This window comes from Formica exsecta, unplaced genomic scaffold (genome assembly GCF_003651465.1).
Source record: "Formica exsecta isolate Colony F162 unplaced genomic scaffold, ASM365146v1 scaffold419, whole genome shotgun sequence".
NCBI lineage: Eukaryota > Metazoa > Arthropoda > Insecta > Hymenoptera > Formicidae > Formica > Formica exsecta.
In genome coordinates, this window is record NW_021851429.1 from 238,166 (window position 1) to 257,367 (window position 19,202).

Genomic DNA, 19,202 nt, shown 5'->3' on the forward strand with positions numbered 1-19,202 from the left:
GTCGCTCTTACTAGAGCCGGCTTGGCTCGCGCAGCCTCTCAGTCGGTGTCTTGATGTGCTCGCAATCAGATGCTGTGCTGCGTCCCGAAGAGTCTCGCGGACGGAGATCCGTTCCACGACGAGGCCCCGTCCTATGATGAGGCCCCGTTCCACGACAAGGCTCTATTTCACGACGAAACTCCGAATAAGACGCCAATATCTATCTGCAAAACATGGGTCGAACTATATTCTGAGGAAGGTGAGCCCGTAAATTCGTCATCGAGCATCGTTTCACAGTATCGTTATTTTCTAATCACCGGATTATTAAATTATATAATTTGTGTTCGAATCTTGTAAAAATCGGCGAATCAAAAAGAATAAAAATATTTTGTGCTTATTCTGGTCTCATAGTCTCACAAAGTGTATTTCGTAACAAGAACGAAGAATGCAGGGCTAATGGCACGTATGGTTTGAAAAATATTAAAGTGCAAGTTTTAATGAGTGTCAAGTATATTTAACACAGATTAAATTTTCTTGTGAAATTTAATGTAGTTCAGAATTTCTGAAATTATAAAGTTTGCTTTGTGCTGTGTTCAGTATCATTATATATTCAGATCGCCGTGTCTGCAGATGTTTGTTTACGTTTGGATAGTACATACATACCATTGAATTTACTTTCCAAACCAAAATAAAATAAACATGTTTGATTAGAGAATCACATTATTATTGTCATATAATTACAAAAAGAGAGAGAAAAGCCGTTTTTATATAAAAATATATTATCTTCCTAAAAATTCTGGACTCTACAATATAACAATAATATAATATAACTTGCAATGATAATTTATAACAATAATATAATAACTTTTTTTTCTTATGCAATTTTATATCTTCCTCTAAAAATAAATTGCGTACCGACTATTATACAGTATTCTAAATTAATAAAGTAGCTTCAATAACTCAGCACGCGATTATTATTACAGTCGTTCTTTTAATAAAATAATTAATCGACTTTGAAAGATTTATTTTTTGTTTTACGTTAGATAACGCTACTGAAACATTTATTTTCCTTTTTCTCGCTCACGTCTAAAACCAGCCATAAGAATCGTAATAACTCGCCTCCGCTGTGCATACTGATTAATTTACACCGACTTAGCAAATGCATTAAGACTCCCGTCGACCTTAGATGACGCGGGAAGAACGGTAATAGCTTACGTGGAAAAAACTTTGCCTGTTCTTTCTAATACGCGCGCGACTCGTTTAGAAGAGCAAAACAGTCGTTTGTGGGCGTCGTTAAGTGGCTTCGACAGAATGAGATCATTTGATAACGTCACAATGTTTGTTTTCACGTTGTCGCGTGAAAAATTACCGAAGATTCTTCGTCGTCGCCCTAGCATCAGAGAAAATGTGAAGTTAAATATAAAGAAATAGGAAAAAACAAAAATTAATAACGAAATATAAAAATGAGATAAAAAGTTAATATAAATAGAACGTGTGGATTGTGAAGTTTAAAAAAAGTAGTGTTTGATAATGAGTGCGTTGCGATATAAAGTGTGCACCGCGAACGAAGGCAAACGCGCTGACCCACATTTCCGCCGCGCTAAACGTGGGTATCGCGCCTGGTGTTGACATTGGAGGCGACAATAAGATATCATGGATTTAAGATATTCAGCGTTAAATAATTTAAACTTTGGATGTAATAGGGAAAATAAAAGTTTAACTGCTCCGAAAACGCAGACGATAAAAAGACATATCTTCTCGCTCGAAGAAAGAATCGGAGAACGAAAGGAACGGATTCACTCTGTTCGCATAGGAAGACAAGACTCGCGTTCTCCACGATTGCCGAGGCACCTCGCGAGACGCCTAAAAAAGGAAACTTGTTCATCCGTAGGCGAGAGAGCCGAGTCTCTCGCGGGGGCGATGTCTCTTCGACGTCCTCGTCGGCATCGGCGCCGCAGGTGTCCGCGCGATTCGCGCACCTTGGTATCGATCGCTCAATCCTTCTGTAGAATTCAGATGAGTAGAACTGTCATCGCGAAATGTCTTTCGATAAGGCACGATTGGATGAAACTCGCGTGGGACACTTTGAGATGTGAAAAAGTGATTATCGTGCGGAAAGTTTAATTACTTCTTGTAATTTTCTGTTTGTGTCATTGCAGCGTTCCATTGAAGGAATGCGACCTCTTTGCCTTCCCCAAGCTAGTGATGCAAAATGAAAAATATTGCAAGAATCTATCGATTCACGTCGTCGGAACTTACATAAGGAAATGTAGAACTTACACCACTTTTAAAATTCAATGGTTCATTGATTGCGCGTTATCTCATAACGCATAGCTCATAGTAACTAGGGCGTTCTCGAGACGATCTCGCAAGAAGAAAACATTGTAGCTATCGTTGCGTAATTCCCGCGGCGATCGAAGAAAGTGCAATTTGCAATTTAGATTCCCGACACTTTCAATCACAGCAGCGTATTGTATTGCCGCGAAGTTTCGCGTTTTTACAAGTGAGAATAAAAGTGAGAGTATTATAGCATCATAAAATAGTTAAAGAGAGACACAAATCATATATTAAAACATTAATTAAAATATTAATTAAAATTATAGAATATATAATAATAAAGAATTTTTTTTAAGAAAATATTTTTAGGTATACATATATATATATATATTTTTTTTTAAAAGAATCATTTTTTTTTAAATTTATGAAATATGCAGAGTTTAAGTTAGGCTTTGGTGGTGTGTAGTTTTTTAATAGTTTATGTAGTTGTGATGACGAGCACGTGTTTCGCACTCATACCATCTCGCACGTGTCTAACGCCTGCGCGCGTTGCATATCATGACGTATATCTGTTGTCGTATTTGGCGATCTCTCGACGTGTTGTCGGCGAAAATATCGATCATTCGCGGATTTGTGGCCTTTGTCAGAATGAATAGCGATTAACAAGGGGTGAGTCACATCGAATTTCCATGCGACGTCGGGGACAAATTTCGCAGAATCGCATTTACGTATAAACTAATCACGCCATAACTTTGGTGTCCTTTGACATTTGTGAAAAATAAAAAATATATAATATTTGACGGAAAAAGAAAACGCGCCTCGTTCACGTGATATTTTAATGACAGAACAAATATGTGGAGAGAATAACGGCGGGGATAAATAAGACGCAACCGCTGACCAGGGTCGAAGTTTCCGAGCCCTTGATTCGTCTTTAAAAAAAAAGAAAAAAAAATATATAATTCACGACAACTTTAAATCACGGAGATTCATTAATCTCTGGACGGTGTAAATGGATGCAGATGCGCTGCCGCCGATTCTGCTGCCTTGCGCTATCTGCGCGCGGACATTCACGCCGCAGTCGCTGGAGAAACACACGAGGATATGCGAACGCTCTGCCACCAAGAAACGCAAACCCTTCGACTCGGCTAAGCAAAGGATCCAGGGCACCGAGCTGGCTGAATTTCTGCCTAGACAGGAGCCCCGGCGACACTATCAGGACGAGAAGACAACCAAGTCCTCTTGGAAGAAGACCCACGACGACTTCTTGCGAACCATCCGGGAGGCGCGTGGCGAAATCGTAAGTTCTTGATTGTTTCTATTGTAATTTTTTTAAAGAATTTTCTTCGTAATTAAATTACAAATTAAATATAGTCTCGGATGTTTACGAAGATTATTACTTTTTTAAATTACTAAAAATAATAAATTATTTCAAACAATTTGTTATATTATTTCTTATTTTGCGGTTTATATGATAAATTTTTACATTATTTCCACACGATTTATTCTTTCAGATGGACTCAAGCAATAAACAGTGCAATTCACTGATCTCCCCGGGCGCGCCGACTCGCGCCAACGAGAAAGGAACGTGCCCCACGTGCAATCGACAATTCGGTATCAAAGCTTACGACCGTCACGTTGCCTGGTGCAAAGACAGAATCACCCAGATGCAAATGAGTCCGGCGACGAACTTGGCGAAGGAGCGATTAGAGGCGCGCATGAGATATAAAGCACCAGTCATTAAGAATCGGCGAGCTATTAATCGAGAAAAATACAGCCCGGGCTCGTCGGTGAATCAAGGTGCCAAGACTTCTGTGTCGTCGCCGGCTCTCGTCAAACCGAAAGAAAGTGTCTCAGTAACTAATGGCAATCGACAGAGTCCGATGAAGCAAAAACCAGCTGTCGTGTAAGTATGTTTCCCAAACTTTTCTTAATGAGGTTTCTTTTTGAGTTTCTTCTTTGTAAAAAGAAACCAAATCATAATAATTATTAAATAGTAATATAGTATAAAAATATAATGTAAAGTTTTATATATTTTATCTCCTGTTTTAAATTTACATAATTGACTTAACTCTATTATAATTTATTATATTTATTCTTCATACAGGAAACGTCCTGGACAGCTCAAGGAATCTCCTATCTCGTCTGGACCTATGAAGTCGCGCCTCATCGATCGTACGAACAAGTAAGATTTTGATCTCTCAATCTCATTATACTTATTTTTCAAAAGAGAAAAAGCCAAAATTTATAATAGCGTATAAGATAAGATAAAGATAAGAGTAGAATATCTACAATAAGCCTATATTTAGTGCCGCCCATGAGGAGAAGGGAAAAGGATGAGGCTTAAAAGCACTCTATGATAAATTATGATATAGTATAAAAATAATTGAAACAATTTTTGCAAAATGCAAATTTCTAAAAATATTCGAATTTAATACTTGATAAAGCATAGGTATATATTTTTAAAATATTTCATCTTAAAAAGAAGATTTTAATTATTTAATTCCTCGACGACCTTCTCCTGATGATTATCAGGCGCACATCCTTGATCCTAGTCCTTCCTTCTCCTCAGGCCAGCGGAAGATCATGACATATTGACATCGACATCCTGCCAATCTTCTCATTTCGTTATATCCTCCCGTCGTCCTCTCCAATTTCCTGTACCTTCTACAAAATCCAGAATCAATTCAGACTCAGTTTCCTTCAACGAGATCACGTCGCCTACCATCTCGTTTAGGAAACAATCTGATCGAAACGAAAAAATCTCTCAACGCATTCCAAACGACGAAACGAGAAATCGAGAAATCTGTTCTGTCAAAACACAAAAGAATATTGTTTCTGCAAGGAGTCAAGGCCATCCGACGATCAATGATATCGCTGTGAACGATAAGACTCTAGGCATGATTGTGCAGCCTTATAAGATACACACGGATATGCAAAAGGACGATCAATTAGTGACGTGGAAGCAGATCAGTCACAAGAAGAACAATCTTCAGTGTAACGATTCTGTCGTCAGTTATAATTCCTCACAAGAGTTTCCGCTGCTCGATCTCGACCGACGATGTGATCAAGAAGACGAAATCAATACGATTGAAAAAGAAGATAGAACCGAAAAAGAATTGTTGATCACGAAGAACGATTTTACACAAGCCAACGACGAATTAAAAGGCAGCGAGGTTGATAAACCGAGGAATGACAAGCTCATATGGTTAAATGGAATTCAGAATCTGAATCAGACTTACTTGATAAAAGACTCGGAGGATATATATAATGAACCACCGGAGATTCTTCACAGTAAATGGAAGCCTATTAAACACAGTCCTCGTGTAGAGTTTTACTTCAAGGATATAGAAAACGAAAACGAAATTAATAAAACAAAATCGGACAAAAAAACTATAGCGAGTGACAAAGAAATTAGAACTGCGAAACAAGAGTTAAAAATGAGTATTGAAAATAAAGAAGATACTGAGGCCAAAGTAATGGAGCATAAAGTAGAAAAATTGAAAACAGATAGTGAAAATAGAAAAGATAACTGGACAGTGAACGATAAAGAGGTTGAAATGATAGAACACAAAATAAAAAAATTAAATATCGATATTGGAAATAAAGATAATCGAAGACCGATCAATGAAGAGGATAAAATTGCAGGTTGCGATGTTAAGAAACTAGAAGTAAATATCAAAGATAAAAGAGATTTTCAGAGAATGGATGACATAGACATTGCAGAATTCGATAAATTAAGTGTGAATAAAGAAGATAAAAAAGATAAGCAGATAACGATAGATAATGGAATTATTGAAAATATTAAATATACTGTAATGGAAGAAAACGAGCAAAATTCGTCGGATTTTGATACACATATTCAATTTTCGCAGGATGCGAAGGAATCTTTTAATAAATCGAAGGTGAGTTCCATTGACAGTAATAATGATTTTATATTGAATCTTCTTCAAAATTTCTTTGAAACTTCTTTGTTGAAACATGAAGATCCAACGCTTCATACCAACAATAAAAATAGTCTAACATTTTCAGACATCTTTATTAATAATTATACTGAAGATGATTTAAACCTTAAAAATAAAATGTTACAATACGAAAGTGATACATGTTGCAATTTACTAAAGTTACAGGAAAACGCTTCAGCTTTCATATGCAATCAATCTGATATAAATAATATGATGTTTTTAAACAGTAGTAACCAAGCTGATCCTGAAGATGAAATGCTACCATGTCAAAGTAATATAATATGTTCCAATTCATTAGATCTAACAGAAAATATCAAAGTATCATCATCTACTGTTTCCAGTCGAGCTATTAGTCTAGAAAAAGATTCTATAAAGAATGCTGAAGAAATTGAAATAAATGACGAAATATGCGAGAATGGTTTAATTTTTCTCTATAATAAGGACTCTGAGAGAAATTTAAAAGAATTAAACTCTGAAATATTGCTTTCACAAAATTCGGAAATACTTGCTAATGAGTCAAATGCATGCATAAGTAATATATCTCTACAAGTTAAAGTTAACAAACAACGCCAAGAACAATTCTTCGATTCCGATAATTTTGAGAATATTGAGGATTGCTTGAAAAATAGGAAAACAGATTTTAATGCAGATATAGATAGACAATCGAATAATAAATCAAGCCGCTCGATTATTCAAATGGAAATTACGACAAGCGAAGGTTTGCGCAAGAGAAACATAGACAACGAAGAATTTAATTATGGCGGCGATAATATCGTGTTTGTCGGAAAACATAACATGCGAGGCTCTGATGATTTAATGTCATCAGTCACGTTGAAGGACAATGTCGAGACGCAGTATCGGGGCGATGAAACTTTTCTAAAAGCGAGCGTAAATTTTTCAAAAGGCGTTCCCGACTCGCCTGGAAGAGCGGCAAAAGAGCGTCCAGTACATTCCGTCAAAATAAAACACAAAATCAGAGAAAGCATGAATCGTCTTCGCGGCAGCACCGATTCCTTGATATCCTCTATCGAATTTATAGATCTTGAGAACATTAGGCGGCCCAAAGCGAATTATGCTTACGAGCAAGAAAGCATAGAGATAATTCGGCCGAAACGGAACAGAGTGTTTAGAGGTCTACCCGATATAAAGAACGATTTGGCGGAAACGAGAGAAGATTTTGAAAGATCGTACTGGGAGAAAGCTTCGAAAATTTCACGAAATAGGTTGATCGATCTGGATTCCATTCCCGCGAGATACAAGTTCGTTAAAAGAAATCCCAGAGTCCGTATCCTCCCTCCAGTCCCAAGTCCATCGTTGATCGAACGAAGGTAGAAATAGAGAATAGAAAATAGTATTAAGATGGAAAATAGTACTAAGTAAAACAAAAAAAATTTTTTTTTGCGTATCTTAATATCTTGGAATGTATTATATGCACTGTAGTTATGTATATATTAGCATTCAATTCATATATATTTTTATTTAGTAAGTATTTAATTAGTATAAAAAATTGCAATGCTGATTTTGTGCAATTGATTATAAATCATATTGTGATATTAATGTTTAAACAGTAGAATTTTGCAGTGAATATAAGTTTGTATAAAGTGCTATTTAATTGATAGAAAATTTGTATGACATTACTGATTGCACTGTGAAAAATAATCATATCTATAATTTTTCTTTTTTATTATCATACTTTTACATTTCGGTAGAACGATAGTTATGTAGTTAATGTCTTAACAATATTGTAGGAAAATTGAACTGACGACACGTCCCGCCTGGTGCAATTACGTGCGCAGAAGGCCGGACTTTAATCTTGTGCTTAAAGCTAGAACGTAAGTTCCAGGACGTGGAACCAATGATTCATGGCAGATTTCTAATTTTATCTTTAATTTTATTGAAATGTTTATTTGTTATTGATTCAGCTTTAGTCTAGTTAATTCAGAGCATTATATTAGGAGTCACTAGGATTGGTGAAAACTAAATATAATACATAGTCTTTGTTGCAGAAAATTTAGAATCGATTTCTTCTTAAGGAAGATATATTTCTTAAAGCAGAATATATAATTTTTCATAACTTTTCAAATATTAAATATTTGATATTTTAATAATATCTGAATTAAAACTTTGCTAAAATGAAATTTATATCAAGTTTTAAAAGATGAAAAATATTTTATTATTTATTTTTACGAAAATCTTTTTATTTTTCATCAGCTTTTGGCATCTCACTAAGATACTCAAAGAAATTGATTCTAAATTTATATATAATTTTATATATAATTTATGTTAGAGCAAATTAGATCACGTTGTATCACGTGTCGGAGTTATACACGAACGTTTGCTCGTTACGTTTGTCTGGAAAATTGATTGGCGCACGTGTGTAGCTTAATAGAAGACGAAAACGCACCTCGTTATCAGGCACATCGCAATATTCGATTGTCTATCGCTGTTTTATGCAAAAATATTCCTTGTAAGAAGAAAGAAATCACACTAATCAAACTTTAATTTCAGCGGCACGAGCAAGGATTACGATCCGTTTCTGTTGGCCGAACAGCAGATGAAAGACCTGCTGTCGGACATGAGCGATCAGTCCACGACGGGGAGCCCCAAACTCCAACAAACTCACGACAATCTGTACCCTCTCTCTCATTCCTCCGCCTTTGTAAAATATCCTATCTCTCATAAGAGATCGTCTCTGATAGAGCCTCCTATCGAGTTCGACGATGTTGCATCCGACTTTTCGAGCGATTCCACCGAGACCAACTCGATCTCGCGCGAGATCTTCCTCTCGAAGCCCGTTCTCAGGAGTAAGGATATAACGGATGTTGCGAGCCTAAAACCCGTCAAGGAATTGGGCAGGCGAGTCATAATCGATAAATCAAAAGCATTGGGCGTCGACGAGCGCCGCGGCGTCGTCGGCAGCGCCGACAGACCACGCAAGATTTTTGACAAGGTCACGCCAATGGTCACGAAATCATTGATTGATCGGTCCAACTCGATTCGGGTCTCGTCCGCGCCCAGAACCAATTCAGGCTTCGTCAGAAAGATCTCGAACGATATCAGGAAGGTCCAGGATTCCACGATAACCGAGGATCAGTCATTGTCAAGGTCGTCGGATCAGAGTCTCAATCAGAGCAATAACAACTATTCGTCCCTGTCCGGCAGCAACTTAAGCCTCAACTCAATTATTTCCTCCTCGGAGTTAGACGTCAAGCGATCGAACTCAATGTTCGACGAGCTGATGACGTGCTTCAAGGAGGATGAATTTAATCTAAGATCCTTCCTCAATAATGACTCCTTCGACCTATCCAGCTCCGGCGGTGATAGGCAGCGGAATGGCAGCCTGATCAGTGATGGGGAATTGTCTTCACCTGATAGCTACAAGCCGCGGGATCACAGCAAGCTCAGCAACGACTCCGCGTACAGCAGGTTGGTCTTCAGCATTGCATTTTAAAGTGGTTGTTTGTCATATGATAGATTTAGAGCTTCATCGATTTAGCAGTTAACAATTTAGAAAAATTAAAGATTGTAAAAGAAAATAAAATTTATTACAAATTAAAAAAAAAAACTATTAATTGTAATTTCTTATCATATTTTTTATCTTAAATTTATCTTATATTTGATATAATAAACTCTCTCTTACTTGATGGAACAAAGATAATTTTTCCTTATAGATTCCAAAAATTTGATGCTTGCACTTTGAAAATTTAGCAATTGTAATTTTTAATCATCGCTAGTCTAATCACGCCCATCTATTATCTGCGTTCTTCGTATTCGCGCGTGCTTAAAATCCAGTTCAATGTATGCCCTTTAGTTTAAATCGCAAATATTCACACCACGGACGCAGCACCAACGACGTGATCGGCCGTCTCGATGAGGACGTGCCTAGAAATGAGACATCACCGACTCAGACGACGATCAAATGCAAGCTGTCCAAATTCTGCCACGAATGCGGTCAGCGATTTCCGGAAACTGCCAAGTTCTGCTGCGAATGCGGCGTCAGAAGGCTTGCGTTATGAAACGCATCATCATTCTTCGAGTATTATCACCATTGTATCGATCTTGATATTAAGAAGTGAAACAAAGATATCACCGTAAAAATATTCTTTCGAGAAAAGAGTATATTACAATTGTTTATTTCGAAAGCATTTTTAAGAGTGAGAATGGTCCAAAAATATTTTCTGAAAGAAGAGTATATTAATTTGCAATTTTGAAACAATCTTTTTTTTCGAGATTGAAAATGTTTTCTGAAAATATTCTTTGATAGTGAGACAATATGGATTAACTTTCTTATCATGATGGTATGTAGAATGGTATATTATTCAGGCGGCTTTTAAAAAATCTTAGAGTTTTAAGTATCTTTCATGAATTTTGTAAGATAGCATTTTTACCGCCGAAGAATTTTTTTATCTCTGCTTTAGTTTGCTTTCTATGATGCGTCGATTTACTCGCTGTATTTGTGTAGTCTAGTAATATATATATATATATATATATATATATATATATATATATATATATATATATATATATATATATATATATATATATATATATATATATATATATATATATATATATATATATATATATATATATATATATATATATATATATATATATATTTGATAAGAGAGTTTTTTTGTCACAAACAAATATATACACACACATATCGAGAGTCGCTGAGCGATCGCGGAAACAGACCTTTTTTCTACAAATTCATAAGTGCGACTTTTTGATAAAGTTTTTATACGAATGAAGAGAGAAGCAGGAAGTATATTTTCTGTTAAAAATAGGAGAATTAAAAAGAAATTGATAGGAATTTATTTATAAAAATATAAATGTATGAAAACTTTAATATTGTTGTATTTAATTTTTATTTTATTTTAATTCTAGTGAGAGATAATCAGAAATCGATGAAATACGACTCAACTTATTCGGAATTAATGTATCAAAATAATTTTTTTTGATATTTCGCATTTAATACAATTATTTTGCATGTATTTCTAAATAAAAATAGGGAAATAACTTTTCACTTTCGAATCTTAGGCGCGTTTAATTCTGCAAAAATAAATTTCTATCAACTTGCTTAAACTTTCACCTTTACAGAGCTCTTGTACCGCATGTCGTATATGTAACGAGGTTGATCGTAGCATAAGATTAGGAGATAGTGATTAGATGAGTTGCCAGTTTCAGCTTCGCTCAATTAACGAGTCAACTAACGAGGAAAAATAAATGTGAAGTACGAAGTGCGATACGTTTGAACCATTAATCTTAATAAAGATAGACTTCTCGATTGTTATGAGAAAAAAAGAAGATTAATTACAATTAAATTAAAGGTATACACCATTAAAACGCACAATCGATCTAACAACCATATCAAGTGGATCTTATTTATTTTTTAGTAAAAAAGCATATATTGCTTTATTTATTACATGTATGTTAAAAATATAATTTAATATAAAAAGAGTATCTCGGAAAATATACAGAAAGTATGTCCCGATAAATAAAGAGAAAGTGATGATCCCTTTCTGATTAAATTTTTGCTACAGAAAAAAGACAACAAATTTGAGAAAATCTCGTCAATTCTTCATTTTTTATTATCATTTCGTCAAATATCTTATTTTTTTAAGACGAGAAAAAGCGCAGAAAATGTCTCCCCCCGCTAGTTATGATTATAAGGTGAGAAAACAGATTGAATAACGATTATATATTGTCATACTAATTATTTGTAACAGTTCTAATAAGAGTAATTTGTTAAAGATATCGTTGACTCTCTGGTTTTCATAAAGTATAACCAATTAATTACCAGTTAATTACCAAAGAGTAACAATGCGAGAGAGATAAACGTTTGACAAAACTGACATGATCGTCTAATTTGGAAGAATGTGTGTTGAATTAATTGTATGCAATCGATATAATGTATACGTCTCAAACTGTATTTTTGCAAGTGCAATAAATCGATGCTTGTACAAATTTAATAGTTTTAGTCTTTGAGTTCTCTGAAAAAGAACTTCTATAAAATCTCCACTTTTTCCTCCAATTGTATGCAGAACAAGAGAGAAATTGTTTATAAAAATAATTGCAAATATAAATGACAGATTTTATGTAAAAATATGATGTTATATATACATTGAAAATATTTTACAGATATTTAAATATTTTTCTCATTTGTTTTATTATTTTGACAAATGAGAGCAGAAGCTGAAAGAGCCTTTATTAATCATGACAGTTGTTAAAGCGCATCCGAACCTAGAAAATATTTGCAAGGATGTTGCATCGGTTGGTCAGTCGACTAATACAATCACGTGGAATATTTGTAAGGCACCAATAATATTAAATGAATTTTATTTTTAATTTAAAGTAAATATTAATTTTTTCCAGAAATTTCCGAGACAATCTCATGCGACGATCAGAAATTTGCGAAGCTTTCATGTCAATGTTAGTCCAGCGGAAAAGGCAAAGTGCGGTGTGGACAACAGCAGCAGTGTAAAAGCATTTAAACATATATTTTATTAATGTTATTAAAATTTATATTAATTTATATTAAAATTAGTGTATATAATTGTTCTTAATAATTAAATATCCCTATAAATTAAACAGAAAAGTATGTGAAAATCACACAACTACACAAATATTTTTGTCCGTAATATTTCCTTCTCATCTAATATGATTATATATTATAAATATAAATAATTTCATTTATTTTTATATTTTTAAGTATTTATAATATATAAGTTTATATATATATGCAAAAATATTTATAAAGTTAATCTTACATTTTTTCTCTATTTTTTAATTTTGTTTAAAGATTTTTCTTAATACAATGAATTATATTTTAATAATGCGATTTGGGCTACTCTGCATTCTTCAATTAATATATTTAGTTACTAATTTATCTGTATACTAATTTGCAGAACTATCCTCTGATAGATCATTGCTACGACGTAGTGATAGTAGGAGCAGGAGGCGCAGGATTAAGAGCGGCCTTCGGTCTCGGCATTAAGGGATATCGTGTAGCGGTAATATCGAAACTATTCCCGACCAGGTCGCATACCGTCGCCGCTCAGGGTGGTATCAATGCCGCTATCGCCGAGGAGAAAGAGGACAATTGGCTCTACCACATGTATGATACCGTGAAGGGATCCGACTGGCTGGGTGATCAGGATGCTATACATTTACTCGCAAGGGAAGCGCCTCGAGCGGTCTTCGAGCTCGAAAATTACGGTATAAACGCAATAATAAAGTATCGACATAAATATAATTATTCTACGAAGAATACTTATGAAGAGAAAAAATAAAGACAAAATTTAATAATTATAATTTAGAATCAATTTATATGATATTAAACAACAAAATCGTTAAATTCGTAGGTTGTCCCTTTAGTCGTACAGAAGATGGTAAGATCTATCAACGCGCTTTCGGCGGCCAGTCGTTAAAATTCGGCCAAGGTGGACAAGCTAGGCGAACCTGCGCCGTCGCTGATCGAACCGGCCATGCGGTACTTCACACCCTTTACGGGCAGAGTCTTCGCTACGAGGTGCACTATTTCATCGAGTATTTCGCTCTCGATCTGCTCATGTACGGCCGATGTTGCAAGGGGATCCTTGCGTGGGAATTGGAGACCGGTCAATTGCATAGATTCAGAGCTCATCATACGGTAAAGAAAAAATGGCAAGATTTATATATTACAGATTTTCTTTATTATATCTGTATGTTATTATTTGATTTATAAAATATAGAAAAGCGATGAAAGAGAAATATATTAAATATCGTAAATATATTTTTTATATTTTATATATTTTGGGAGAGAGGCTATATAATATAAAAATTAATAAAATTACAATAAATACAATTAACAAAATTACAATAAAATTAACATTGTCTTTTTCACTTATCGGTATAATTTGATTAATATTTATTTTGTATAATTTATACTTATATCATATTTATATATATATTATATTATACTATATATTATATTTATACTTATATTTTTTTATAATTTATATTTTATATAATGTATATACATTATCGCTTTACAGGTGATTGCAACGGGTGGTGCCGAAAGATGTTACTTCTCCTGCACTGCGGCGCACACCTGTACCGGTGATGGTATGGCGATCGCGTGTCGAGCAGGATTGCCGTTGCAGGACATGGAGTTCATCCAGTTTCATCCGACCGGTAATCTCAGATTGTCTGCAAATCCGCCAACGATTTTTTTTATTGTCTTCCCAATGATCGACGGACCTTTCTCGCGTTACAGGCATTTATGGCAGCGGTATACTCATCACTGAGGGTAGCAGAGGAGAAGGTGGCAAACTCGTTAACTCTCACGGAGAATTCTTTATGGAGAGATACGCGCCCGTAGCTAAGGATTTAGCCTCCCGCGACGTTGTCTCGAGAGCTATGACTGTTGAAATACTGGAGGGAAGGTTGGAACAATTTTTTGTAGTTTAATTCGTATTTTTTCTCAATTTAAATTAGTGCAATAAAAGTCATAAAACAAACATAGCAAACTTAAGGATGCTCTGTTTTAAGTTATTATTAATAGCTAATATATTGATTCAAAAGATTTATATTAATCAAAATTTTGTAATTTCAGTGAATTGCATTCACTGAATCATACAATAAAAAAATATATATAAGTACTCTTAACGCTTAGTTATGTATATAAAATTTTAAAAATAATTTTTTTTTTTATTTTGAATAAATTTAGAATAAATAAATTTAATTATATGAATAAATTTTTAGACCAAAGTTTTGCTTAAGAAAAGTCCATCACGTTTGACTTTTTATTAATTGTTAGTTACATTGCAATTAATTACGCGTCATTATGTAAATCTAGTGTATATGTTGGCAGCATATTTCCAGGAAAAAATACATCGGCGCATATATCTTTACAGAGGCGTTGGGCCAAAGAGAGATCATATTTATTTGCAATTAAATCATCTACCAGCTAAGCTGTTAAAAGAGAAGTTGCCTGGAATTTCACACCTCGCCTGGGTGTTCGCCGGAGTGGACGTGACGAAGGAACCGATCCCCGTAATTCCCACGGTGCATTATAACATGGGCGGGATACCTACAAATTGGCGTGCGCAAGTAAGAAATACAATAGAGAATACACATTCGTTATTTTTATTATTATTATATTATCGCAGTTAACTGGCAAAAAGCTACTACTCGTGTCAATTTCTCTTTCTGTGTTTAATATTTTATATTATTGTACTTGTTATATTGTTTAACTTGATTTTTATATTATAAACAAAAGAGTAAGTTAAATATTTGATGATCATTTCGTTATTTGTATGGATTAAATAAATATATTTCGATAACAGAAGAGAACCGATTATCGGCGTTTTAAGGCTGTTACTCGCGCTGTAATTACATTTCGACGTAAATAATACGTTGTCAGGTATTAACACGAGAAAACGAGGAGGACAGACCGATCGAAGGTCTTTGGGCGGCTGGCGAGACTGCATGTGCGTCTGTTCACGGCGCTAATCGACTGGGCGCTAACAGTCTCCTGGAACTTGTGGTTTTCGGCAAAGCCATCGCCGATCAAATCGATTGTATCGCCAGACCTGGTGAACGTCACGAAGATCTATCGCCAGTAAGAAATTATGGCGCCTTTGAGATTCTCCATAAATACTCTTCAACTACATTTATCTCAATCGAGAATTATCTTTTAATTATTTAATAAAATACGATCTATATATCGTCATAGCGCGCTTCTCAATATTGTATTTTGTCTTTTGACAATTCTCTAAAGAATCTTTTTACTATATTTAAATAATATTTTATGATACATATACAACTCTTAATATTTTATTTGTGTGATGTTATATTTTATATTATTTTAATAACTAAATTTTTCACATTAAAATATATTAAAAGCGCGGGAAAAAATTGCGCGTTAAAATCGCTGTTTACGAAGATTCGCGTTTTACGAGAATTAGCATATAAACGTTTATATCAAAGAGCGATTTGGATGCAGCACATTGGTGAACAGTCGATTTGTCGTTTCGATGCGACCCGTTATGCGAAAGGCTGCGTTCCTGTGATCGAATTGCGCGACGAGATGCAACGCACGATGCAGAGATATTGCTCGGTATTTAGGACTTGCGATATTTTGCAACGCGGATGCAGGGAAATAACCCGTCTCTTCACATGCGATTTACCGGATCTATGTGTAAGCTGATTATACACTACTTTTAAATTATTTATTGAGAGTATTAATTAGTAAATTTAGAAATTTAAAATATAAATAAATCAAAATTTATATAAACATAAATTTAACAACGAATAATTTCATTGAAAAAAGTACAACAGAACAAAAAGATGTTAATACAAAATATATATATAAATGTATATGTAACAAATGTATTTTTTAAATACTTTAAACTCAAAAAAGGAGTCAAGTTCACGAATCTGCACACTGATATTAATTATTTAATAACTACTGCATTGTAAATCTCCATACAATATATAATTAACAAGTCTGCTAAGTTGAGATAATTACATCGCCATGTTTCAGCTGATGGCGTAACGCGTCATTATATAAATATAAGACGATGATACATACAAGAGGTTTTATCTAGAGCTATAAATACATCTGGATCGTTTTTGAACATTTTTTTTAGGTGCAAGATCAGTCCCTCATTTGGAACACTGAGCTCGTCGAGGCCTTGGAGTTACAAAACATGATGATCGTTTGCATGCACACTGTCTACGCGGCCGAGAATCGAAAGGAATCGAGAGGCTCGCATTTCAGAGAAGATTTCAAGGTATAAGAAAGAGAATTAAATTCAGAAAATTTAGAATGTTATAAATTTATAGATATATAACAATATATTTTATGTATTAATGTGCAAATAAATAATACTGTACGTACATAATATTTCAAATTTTTAAATATGAAATACTCACGGATTTTTGATAGATTAACATCGAGAAAGATTGATTTTCTGCATTAATTTTGAATGTTTATTTTATTTCTAGGAGAGAATTGACGAGTATGACTACACAAAACCGCTCGAAGGACAAAAGAGACGACCTTACGCGGAACACTGGCGTAAGCATACGCTTACATGGGCTCAGGAAGATGGATCGGTTGGTTGAGAAACGTTCTTATATAAATCAGATTTAATTTTTCTTTATAAAAATCAATTAGGCATTTGTAATAAATTAAAATTAAATCACTGTAATACATAATATATAACATAATATACAAGCTGAGATATATAAGACATTGAAATATAATTATTAATTTCTATTAAACTTTATTAATTAGTAGCTATTTTTTTAATTATTATGACAAAATTTTTTATATATAACAATATTTACAAAATTTATTTGTAAAGTTTATTTTATTTTTTAAATGTTGTGATATCTTTTTTAATAGCACGCTTTGTTTGCAGATTTGCATCTCTTATCGGCCTGTTATCGACACGACTCTAGATGAGAGCGAGGCTCAACATGTGCCGCCTGCAGTTCGCGCGTATTGACTTGACAAATGATTAATTGCAAGCAGTTGTTTAATTGAAATGTAACGAGAATTACGCGATTATGAATCTAATCGGCTGTCTCGTTACCACTAATGCCACGTTTGAAATCAAGCACACAAAATCTGTGAATTAACGGAATAGAAACCATCACCAAATTCATGAAAAATATCTTGTCTATAAAAATGTATTACTTCTCATGAATAATCTAAGCACGTTCTACATTTCTCGGCGCCTCGCATGCGATAAACATTAACTGTGACTCAGTGGCAGAATTAATTAATGCGTTCGACTCGTATATCAATTAGATTGCGATGAAGAAAAAGCAAATCGAGATTGGCGTTATATTTTTAAGGTAGTTTTCAAAAAATATTCTTTTAAATTCTTGTGCATCAAAAATTGATAAAGAATTATACAAAAGTAATGCAAGAGTGTTATATACAATAATGATCGATATTTCCTTTTTTTTTGCTTTTACGCGAAAAAAGCAAGCAAATATGATTCAGCGTAATTGAGTAATGTTATTGCATCTTTGAGTATGTTAGTTTCATAAGAGATAATCGTTAATCATAATTTTTTTCATTGATAACACAATTACGATATTGTGATGATAAATGTTGAATAAATTATTTATTGAAGACATAAATTGTTTTACTGAGAGAGGGTAATAATTCATAATCACTTTATTTCTTTCTACTAAGTAAGCTTATGTAATACTATACATATATATATATATATGTATCTGTTTTTACATAAATCCAAAAAAATATATCCGACGATGTGTCAGTTCGCATTAAGCATTAATCGCATATCCGTTTAATAAATTTATATAAATATCATTGCATTTTGCATAGAATATCTATAAATATCTAGAAAAAATATTGGGATATAAAATAGAAAATAAATAAAAAATATTCTCTCTTCAGAAACTGCATACGTATCTTGCGGGTTAATTTGGGAATACATTTGGCACACAGACACAAACGTAAACATAATATATAATAAATAAAAATTCAATAAATTCATTTGACGCAGTAAGCAAGAGCAAGTCAGTATAAAGAATAATGCGATGTTCGGAGTTTTATCTGGTTTTATGTTCGCATTAAAAGTTGTCGCTTCTCTCACTCACTCATGCTCTCTTTCGTTTTAATTGCGTCACGATATATGCCCTTCGAATTATGCAGAATAGTCAAGAATGGTAAATTTTATTCCATTTTATGTCATTGGGCGTTTTTTTGCCTCTTTTTTTTCTTATCAAAATTTGAAAAGACATTACATTTTGCGGAAGAGTCTGCAGTAAAGAGAACACAGAAACCTATTAACAAATTAGAATTAACATTTTATATCAATATCTATTTTTTATTTTTCTCCTGTCTCTCTCTTCCTTCAATGCCGCAAATATCTACTTCTATGTCAAATTCTCTTAAATTCAAAACTCCCTATTCTCAAACAGCTGATATTCTCTAAAGTTAATTATTCTGCAAAG

General features: G+C 33.8%; 2 protein-coding genes across 3 annotated transcripts; both read left to right on the forward strand.

The window, feature by feature from the left end:
* Positions 1–16: 16 nt before the first annotated feature.
* LOC115240159 lies at positions 17–10,707 on the forward strand. Its single transcript, XM_029815134.1, has 9 exons — positions 17–238; positions 3,276–3,553; positions 3,768–4,159; positions 4,361–4,438; positions 4,552–4,594; positions 4,809–7,546; positions 7,967–8,050; positions 8,727–9,644; positions 10,030–10,707. The coding sequence occupies exons 1-9, from the start codon at positions 70–72 to the stop codon at positions 10,232–10,234; spliced, it is 4,905 nt and encodes a 1,634-aa protein (XP_029670994.1). The 5' UTR covers positions 17–69; the 3' UTR covers positions 10,235–10,707.
* A 2,520-nt stretch (positions 10,708–13,227) lies between these two features.
* LOC115240157 (succinate dehydrogenase [ubiquinone] flavoprotein subunit, mitochondrial-like) lies at positions 13,228–18,322 on the forward strand. Of its 2 annotated transcripts, XM_029815131.1 has the most exons (9): positions 13,228–13,439; positions 13,586–13,872; positions 14,258–14,396; positions 14,479–14,647; positions 15,119–15,314; positions 15,628–15,825; positions 16,856–16,999; positions 17,214–17,324; positions 17,633–18,322. In XM_029815131.1, exons 1-9 carry the CDS (start codon positions 13,337–13,339, stop codon positions 17,717–17,719), a joined length of 1,434 nt encoding a protein of 477 aa, XP_029670991.1. In that variant the 5' UTR covers positions 13,228–13,336; the 3' UTR covers positions 17,720–18,322. The 2 variants fall into 2 exon arrangements, with proteins under 2 accessions (XP_029670991.1, XP_029670992.1); XM_029815132.1 differs by lacking the exons at positions 13,228–13,439; positions 13,586–13,872 and adding an exon at positions 16,210–16,404 and having other exon boundaries at positions 14,175–14,396.
* The last annotated feature ends 880 nt before the right edge of the window (positions 18,323–19,202 follow it).